At 51.9% G+C, this 8,877-nt stretch overlaps 1 protein-coding gene across 1 annotated transcript; it reads left to right on the forward strand.

Moving 5' to 3' along the window:
* The first annotated feature begins 825 nt into the window (after window positions 1-825).
* On the forward strand, window positions 826-8,588 carry ATP6V1G1 (ATPase H+ transporting V1 subunit G1). Its single transcript, XM_034751907.1, has 3 exons — window positions 826-983; window positions 4,237-4,337; window positions 8,033-8,588. The coding sequence occupies exons 1-3, from the start codon at window positions 902-904 to the stop codon at window positions 8,204-8,206; spliced, it is 357 nt and encodes a 118-aa protein (XP_034607798.1). The 5' UTR covers window positions 826-901; the 3' UTR covers window positions 8,207-8,588.
* Window positions 8,589-8,877: the final 289 nt, after the last annotated feature.

An 8,877-nucleotide genomic window follows, 5' to 3' on the forward strand; every position in this document is an offset into this window, starting at 1 on the left:
ATAGGGAAGCATGGTGAGCCTAGCCGGTGGGTGCTTGTGCCCCCCGCTCCCGGTCTCCGGCCCCGCCCCCATTCCAACCTCTTCCCCAAATCCCTGGCCCGCCTCCTCCCCCGGGCACACCGCATCTCCCCTCCACCCCCTGCCCTGCCTGCAGCCAGCCCGTCTCCAGCCCCTGCCGCACCCCTGGCCCTGTCTCCAGACAGCCCCGCACCCTCATCTCCAGCCAGCTCCGCACCCCCTGCCCTGCCCCATGCCCCTGTCTGCAGCCAGCCGCACGTCCACTGGCGCCCTGCAGTTCCCAGGGCAGTAACCCTGCACCCCTGCTTCAATGAGGGGGGCAGGGAGCAGCGGGGCCCCACACATGTGAAGCGGAGCTCGTTTCTAGCTCAGGCCCATCTTTTTAAAAAAGCACTTTAGGTGGGGTTACCATACGTCCGTATTTTCCTGGACACGTCAGGCTTTTTGGTTCTTAAATCACCGTCCGGGAGGAATTTTCCCCCACGGAAAATACATACATATGGTAACCCTCTTTACATATCTAAACACGTCCCGGAGAGCAGCTGCAACCGCGAAGGCCCCCCCAGTGCAGTGCCCTCTTTTTCTGAACGTTCAACTAGGGTAACCCTACATTATGGGCTGGGGGGGCAGAAGGGAGGGACCCCCACAGGGATGGAGGGGGAGGGAGGGCCAGGCCCATGGGTGGGCGTGGTCAGATCTCCCCAGGGGCGGGGCTTGGCCTCTGCAGCGCCTGGGCGGGGAGGAGGCTGCAGTGAGGGGGGGAGGGGAAGCAGACGCGCGAGCCCCGCCCCCGGCCGCTCGCAGTCAGCTGACGGGATCACGTGAGCGGCAGCGGCCCAGGTGACCCGGCGGAGCCGCGCAGGAGGGAGCCGCAGGTCGCGCCATGGCGAGCCAGTCGCAGGGCATCCAGCAGCTGCTGCAGGCCGAGAAGCGCGCCGCCGAGAAGGTGGCCGAGGCCCGCAAGCGTGAGTGTCCCCGGGGCGGGGCGGGGCGGGGGGGGTCTCCCGGGAGCGGGCGCGGGCGCCGGGCCGGGCTCCGGACGTGGAGCCGGGGCCCGATGGCTCCTGCGTCTGCTGGCCGGCCCGACGGGGCTGCCCGGGCGGTCTCCATCCAGCCGGGCTGCCCGCATGCCCCGGCCGGCGCGCGTCTGTCGGGGCGGCGAAGGGGCCCGGAGCGCTCTGGCTGGGGGCTGGGGGGGTCCCTGCCGCGGCTGACTGGGGGGAAGGGGGCCACGGGCCGGCTGCAGAAAGGAGCTGCCCCCCTGCGAAGGGGCCCTGCGGCCCCGCTTGCACTGGCGACACGTTCCTGTTGCTTTGTGGCCGGCTGACAAAGCCCCTCCATTGGGCTCCGCGGCAGTGAATGGCAGCGGGCTCCGTGTTTGGGGTTTGTGCTGCTGTCCCTCTCCCCCAGGTTGAAGAGGGGATGGGTCGAAACCTGTGGTTCCCTCCCTCGTGGAACGGAGGGTGGGCCTAACAATCTTCTTGGACTTCCTCCATCTCACAGGACCGTTCACTAAGCCCCAAGAAGACTGCGCTGTCCTGCAGGCCGGTTACTTAGGAATAAGGCTGCGAGTCTGTCATGGAGGTCACAGATTCTGGGACTTTCTGGGACCCCTGCAGCGGCTGGTGTGACGGCCGCTTGGGCAACTCCTGGCCGGCCGCTGCTGGGGCAGTCTCCGGCCACCGCCCCCTTCCCCCAGAGCAACAGCAATGTCCCGAGATGGTGCCCGCCCCAGAGCACCAGTGGTGTGCCCCTCCCTTCCCCAGAGCACCCATGGCACCTCTGGAGTCCCCCCTCCGGAGCACCCAAGATTTAGTCAAGGGTATATCGTAAAAGTCATGGCCAGATCCTGGGCTGTGTATTTTTGTTTACGGTCTGTGACCTGTCTCTGACTTTTACTAAAAATACCCATGACTAAATCTTAGCCTTACTTAGGAGTAGTGCTGGTCAAATTTTTAATTGCTAATTATCTGACATCCCTCAGCTCATGGAACATATCTTGATTTGTGCAACAGTATCTGGTTGTACATATTTGCCAAATAGCTTATGGAAACAGATTTCAGCTGATGTGTTGCTTGCAAGTTTTTTGCTGGTCATGATGCGATTTGTCACCCAAATCATGTGGTATTGTTTCTGACTGGATAACTTAGGCTCTTTAAACAGGAGATTAGCAGTTGATGAATAACACTCTTTCTGGTACAAATTGTTGGACAAATAATCATTTGACATAATACATATAACTTTAGAGGTTTGTGAGCATTTTCACAGACAAACTGGCCTCCCACATGTTTGTGAATAACAAACAATATGACCCCAAGAATAATATAGTAAAAGAAGTGAGGTTTTTACCCACGAAAGCTTATGCCCAAATAAATCTGTTAATCCTTAAGGTGCCACCAGACTCCTTGTTGTTTTTGTAGATACAGACTAACACAGCTACCCCCTGATTCTTAAACTAGCTAGGTTATTTGTGGCATGGGAAAAAATCAACTTTTCAGTGGCAAATAGGAAAATTTCCATGGCTGGCTATGGCAGGCGGGTCTTATGCCATCAACTTCTGCCGGCTTTAAGGTTTCATTGATTTAAAAAAAAAAAAAAAAAAAGTGATTCCTATGTTTGAAAAAAAATCTTGCAAATATGAACAGACTGTAAACTAATACAGTGCAGCTTTGAGTCTGCAGACAGGTGCCTCCAATATAACTGCTGATGCTAATAGCTTTCTCGAGCAATAGCAGGATGAATTAAGAGTGGTCAGTTGTGTTGCTTTTCAGGACCCTTTGGACAGTGGTGAAACTGATCACTATTTCACACCGCTGCTACAGACCAAGTTAATCCACTTTCCATCGTCCTAGTGATGTGTACACGGGGTGTGTGTTACGTGGGTATAACTCTGTTGTTCAGGGGGGTGGATATTTCACACCCCTAGGGGATGTAGTTATACCAACCTAATGTCCTAGTGAAGATCAGGCTTAAGATCTGTGACTTGAGAGAAAAGTATGTGCAGTGCAGTGTTTTGTATTTTTTTTTAATATATACACGCATATGTGATTATGTTTTTGTTAGAGAGGACAAGGTCAAAGAAATGCACTTTGCACTTAAAGTGGAAGATGGCGAGGTTTGTGGTGGTCCTTAGTTCCTGTGGGAGTTCATTGTACAGTCTTGGGCAAACCCTGAGAAGGCTCTGTCTCCTGGATGGATGGATGGGAAAGAGGGGGTGGGTGACACTTCTCCGTTCCAGCAGCTGGGGGGGGCATTGAAAGGCTTCAGAGTCATCAGGCAACTGTTCTACTAGCTAAAGATTAACATGAAAGATGGTGCCACCAAGCAAGGCCCAGGTACTGCTCTCTTTCCATCAACTGGGGGGCTGGACCAGTTTTATTGGCAAAATACCGGCTATAATTGGGTGGCCCCTCTATGTTTTATCTGCCTCTAGCTGGTAGGTTTACTCCCTTGGCGGCTGTTAATGAAAGGAACGTTGTATATGATGCTGACAACTTACATAGAGATTAAAGATGTGTGAGATCCTGGCCCCATCAAAGCCACTGACATAAGTGGCGCTAAGAATTCATCCGTGGTCCGAGCCCTGAGGAGTTCAAGGTGTCCCATTTTTCAAGGCCGGTTTTAAGGACTGCCTCTGGCCTAGTAGCTTCTGCTTCTTACACTGTTGTGTGGGAAGTGGATTCCTTTAGTTCAGTTTAATTATAGAAAACTTGAAGGGGAAAGGTTCATGTAACGGCTAACTCTCTTACGGCTGCTGCACATCTGTCTTGCGGCAAAACTAGGATAGCTTGACCTTTCTGCCATGCAGATTCACAGTGCTCTGAAGTGAATTATACGCTTTCTGTGAGCTGAGCCAGCAGCAGGGTGTTTTCTAGTAACATCTGCTGGGTTTGATGGCTATTTGTTCATTATCAGAGCTCACCAGTTGGAGAGCCTGACAAGGGATCGGTGGCACACAAGTGCCCTTCGGGCGCTTTTTGGAAGATCTGGAAATACCGGTTATCTGTACAAACGTGGAAGGCTGGGGGAGGTTGGAGAGGGCATGCTGCATTCTGGAGTTGACCTCCTGCAGTCTCTTCATAGCTTGCTATAATTGCAAATGCTACAGCAATTGTCGTGGGAGTCCGATAGCGTGGGGGGAAAGTGCTGTCACCATTAAATCTGGCCTGGCTGTCTGGCGTCAATTGGTACTTAACAAGGCTCTTTCTTTGGAAACAGGAAAGAACCGGCGGCTGAAGCAGGCGAAAGAAGAGGCCCAGGAAGAGATTGAGCAGTACCGCCTCCAGAGGGAGAAGGAGTTCAAAGCCAAGGAAGCAGCTGTTAGTTTGTTAGATAATTTTGCGGCTCCATCAGTGTTACTTGCATTGAGCTCTGCATGCGATGATGTGGTTAGATCTCTGGGAAATCACATTTGGCTTTTGCTCCTCTTGGCGGAACGCTCCACGTGGGGTGTTCTGTCCTTGAGCAGTTTCCTTTAATTGCTTCTCTGTGCAGCCAGAGGTCTTGGTTTGTATCCGCAGAGAGGAGCCGCGGCATCAGAACAATGTTGTCGCATCTCGGAAGCTGGAATTTCTGCCTTAGCAGTAAAGCAGTTAATATTAACAAGATCATGCAACTGGCCAATGCTCCTGCGGTCCCATTCATAGAGTAGAATGCTATAAGTTACTCTGACAACGTGCATTGTATGTATAAATGCTAGAAGTAGAGACAATGCTCATCTCCCTGCTTCCCTTACCAAAGCCAGTTCATTCTCACAAATGCTGTTTGTTATAATGGTACTTTGATAGAAGGCACTTGGGCCCCGGACGGTATTTAATGCTAAAGTTTGCTGAAATACTGCCGGGGCCTGGATTACCCTCCCATCTCCCAGTCGGGGACACTCACAACCAGCATGCAGGTCACAACCTGAAGTGTCTGTGTTGGATAGCCCTGGTTCAGCAGCCTGTCTACAGCCCCAGCCTGGCTTCCACCAGCCTGGGCTATTACTTGCAGGGTGGCCCCAACAGACTCTTAGTCCACAGCTGGGAGGAAGATCTGTGCTCTGCAATGTACGGCCCTCTCCTGGACAGTTCAGAGATAATAAGGTTCATTTGTTCCTCTAAAGAGAAAAGCAGGTTACAGCTCAACTGGGCTAAATACCCCCTTCCTTGCAAGGTTTAGTGTAAAAAAGAACAACCTCTGTCCATTGCTCCCTCTAGCGCTCCCCCCCCCCATGTGCAGAATGAATTTTGGTATGGGCACCAATATGGAGGTGATGTGTGACATCACCTTCATATTGATACACATAACAAAATTCATGTGGTGGGAGTGGGGCCGAGGGGTTTGGAGTGTGGGAGGGGGCTCGACTGGGGCAGAGGGTTGGGGTGCAGGGGTGTGAGGGCTCCAGCTGGGGGTGCGGGCTCCAGGGTGGGTCTGGGGATGAGGTTTGGGGTGCAGAAGGGTGCTCCAGGGCTATGGTGTGGAGAGACGTGCTGCTGTGGGGAGTCCTGGGTTCGGGGAGAGGCGCCTCTCCCCGCCGCGGCAGTTTCGGGGCTGGGGCCGCAGGATAGGCATCCCTCCCATGGCAGCTCTGGGCCGGGACTGGGTTCGGGCTGTGGGAGGGGCTCCACTGCAGGTTGGGGGCCAGGCTAGGTTCGGGACGGGGGAGGGTAGGCCCTCCCCTGGGCGCGGCAGGTTCCCTGAGTGCCTGTGCTGGCGCCAAGAAGGCTGCTGCATGGCCACGCAGCTTACAGGGAATTTAGCCTATGTCCTATTGCTAGTCATTTGTAAGTGATACTATGTAAAAGGAATAACGACAAGATTACAAGCAAATGAAAGTGAAAACATGCATCTGAAAGTCTAGAACTTAATCTAGCAAGTTACAGGCTTTGTTCAAAATAATTTCTCACCTATATTCAGTTCCCTGAGACTTCAAGCCCCCTTTTGCTTGAAGGACCCATCTTTCTTCTCTTGCAAGAGCTGTGTTTCCTTGTGTTTGGCCAGTGCTCGATGCCGAAGATGGTGTCTCTCCTTGCTTATATCATCCACAGTTCTGTGACTTTGTTTCAAGAGGCAGGATGACCTCATGCTGTTTTTTCCCTTCCTGTGGGCTTCCCATCCCCCTGCTGGACCTCTGTGTAAATAAGGGGCAGGCAAACTTTTTGGCCTGAGGGCCACATCGGGTTTCCAAAATTGTATGGAGGGCCGGTTAGGAGAGGCTGTGCCTCCCCAAACTGCCAGGCATGGTCTGGCCCCTGCCCCCCGGTCTGGTCCCCCTGCTTTTCACCCCCCAACGGCCCCCCCAGGACTCCTGCCCCATCCACCCCCTCCCCACTCCCTGTCCCCTGACTGCCCCCCACCGCCCCATCCAAAACCCCCTCGCCTTCCTGAGTGCCCGCCCAGGACCCCTGCCTCCATTCACTGCCCTCTGACTGCCCTGTCCCCTATCCACCACCCCAAACTCCCCTGCCCTCTGTCCAACCTCTGATCCCTGCCTACTTACCACACTGCCTAGAGCACCGGTGACTGGTGGTGCTACAGCCGTGCCACTCAGAGCACCAGAACAGACAGCCATGCTGCCCGGCTGGAGCCAGCCACGCCACCGTGCAGCACAGAGCACCGGGTCAGGTTGGGCTCTGCAGCTGCGCTGCCGCCCAGAGCATTGCACTGGTGGTGCAGTGAGCAGAGGCTGCGGGGGAGAGGGAACATCAGGGGAGGGTTTGGGGGCGACCCTCCCGGGCCAGGAGCTCAGGGACCCAGCAGCAGGGTCCCGCGGGCTGTAGTTTGTCCACCTCTGATGTAAATAGAGCTTCCATTATTTCTGGTCGCACCTTGCTTCATTTCCCTGTAGACAGGTAGATTGCTGCCATCTCTCATGTTTTGGGGAAATCTTTCTCTCCCTTTGGTCACAGGCTGGAAAGCCTAATTTCAACAAGTAGCCATAATCCCTTATGTAGTGTTTGTACATTCAGTTCACAATGATATTAATCACCAGGGTGTCATAGGCTTTCATAAAAGCCCTCACTCTATACCATTTTATAATACAGTAATATTGTAAGGAGTCAGGTGATTCAATTGTTCATCACTTGGGGTTCAGCCCCACTGTCTTTATAGACAAGTAAACCTTTGCAATGGCTTCTTTGAAAAGTAAAACCGGACCAAGCTTTCTCTCCTGCTGGGTGTAGACTGATCCTGTCTTCTCCCCTTCTTGGTAGTGTGAGGTTTGCCTCCACCCCTTGTTAGCGTAATGGGTCTGTCTACATGATATGTAAATCCATTCTCATTGTTTTTCAAAGTGCTTTGCAAATAACTCCCAGGTGGGGAAAACTCTGTTCATTTCTCTAGTGCAGATCTATTTACCAACTCCCCTGGCACGCCTTGTTTAAACACACTTTAGTCATCATTCCAGCATATGTCCATAACTCTTAATACCCATCGCTTACGTGCATCACACACGAATACTAATGATCAGGATCAGGGAGTTATTAGTTTTCAAATGATACCTCAAGCTGTCCTGTTCTGTAACGAGGTGACTACGCTAGTGTGTAAATACAGGGGTGCTTACTGTCACAGAGTTGGGGATTTTTGAAGAACATCGATGAATCTGAATTGTAGAAGTGCCTTACATCTTAAATTACATTGTTGGCAAAGGTCTTTGACATTTTTCATCTGCAATTTTATTATTGCAGTAGTGCCTAGAGAGCCCTAAACTGGAATTGGGCTTCGTTGCTCAGATAGCGAGAGAGAGACCATCCTTGCCCCCAAAAGCTTAATCTAAATCCGTAAGACAGTCTAAGGATGGGAGGGGAAAATAGAGGCACAGAGAAGTGACTTGCCCAAGCTCCCGTGTTGGGTTATTGGCATAGCTGGGAAGGGAACCCAGATCTCGCCTGGTTCCTAGTGCTGTCCATTAACCACGAGATGATGCACCGAAGGATGTAACCGTTCTGCCATTCTAGATATACAACTGAGCACAACGTTTTGTTTGGTTGCCAAGTAACTCTTAGTGGGCTTCTCTTTCCCGTGTCTCTCTTAGGCTCTTGGGTCTCATGGCAGCTGCACCACAGAAGTCGAGAAGGAGACCCAGGTGAAGATGAGCGCAATCCAGGGCAACTTCCAGACGAACAGGGAGGAAGTGCTGAATAACCTGCTGAAGTTTGTGTATGACATCAAACCGGAAATCCATGTGAATTACCGCATCAATGGCTAGGGGAGGAGGCAGGAATGGGCCTGTGGAAGTGTTAGCAGTAACAGCTATGCTTCAGATGAAGTGTCCAGCCCTTAGTCATGCTATAGCTCTGTGTGCTTCTTGTAGAGGTGTTACATTATTTCAGTAAGTTGTAGGCCCCTCTATCTTGGCGAGACTCTAGTTAACCTTTATATGGATTCAGAGCTTATCCAAAGATTTCATGGCCATGTCTCAAATATGCATTGTGTGATCTAGGTATCAAGGGGAACATTAACATTCTGTGCTTCTTGGTGGGTATTAAAAAAAGCGGTTTTCTTTGCTCAGAAAAGGGGTGTGAGATGCAGGACAGGTTTAAATGGCAAGCCTGTGAGTCTGTACCTATTAGAAAACACAGATCTGATGTCCCCCTAGACTGGGCTTAACCCTATTTTAATGTTACCAACACCACTACAGTGACAAACTCCACTCTAGGAGGACATCAGATCTGTGTTTTCTAATAGGTACAGACTCACAGGCTTGCCATTTAAACCTGTCCTGCATCTCACACCCCTTTTCTGAGCAAAGAAAACCGCTTTTTTTAATACCCACCAAGAAGCACAGAATGTTAATGTTCCCCTTGATACCTAGATCACACAATGCATATTTGAGACATGGCCATGAAATCTTTGGATAAGCTCTGAATCCATATAAAG

Source organism: Trachemys scripta, chromosome 17, assembly GCF_013100865.1.
Source record: "Trachemys scripta elegans isolate TJP31775 chromosome 17, CAS_Tse_1.0, whole genome shotgun sequence".
In the NCBI taxonomy this organism is placed as follows: Eukaryota; Metazoa; Chordata; order Testudines; family Emydidae; genus Trachemys; species Trachemys scripta.

What these genes read in the sequence shown, in the direction of transcription:
- ATP6V1G1 (XM_034751907.1), top strand. Translation starts at nt 902, where the DNA reads ATGGCGAGCCAGTCGCAGGGCATCCAGCAGCTGCTGCAGGCCGAGAAG. An exon ending in GGTGGCCGAGGCCCGCAAGC is followed by an intron (nt 984 to 4,236) that starts GTGAGTGTCCCC and finishes CTTTGGAAACAG; the next exon opens with GAAAGAACCGGCGGCTGAAG. An exon ending in TCAAAGCCAAGGAAGCAGCT is followed by an intron (nt 4,338 to 8,032) that starts GTTAGTTTGTTA and finishes TGTCTCTCTTAG; the next exon opens with GCTCTTGGGTCTCATGGCAG.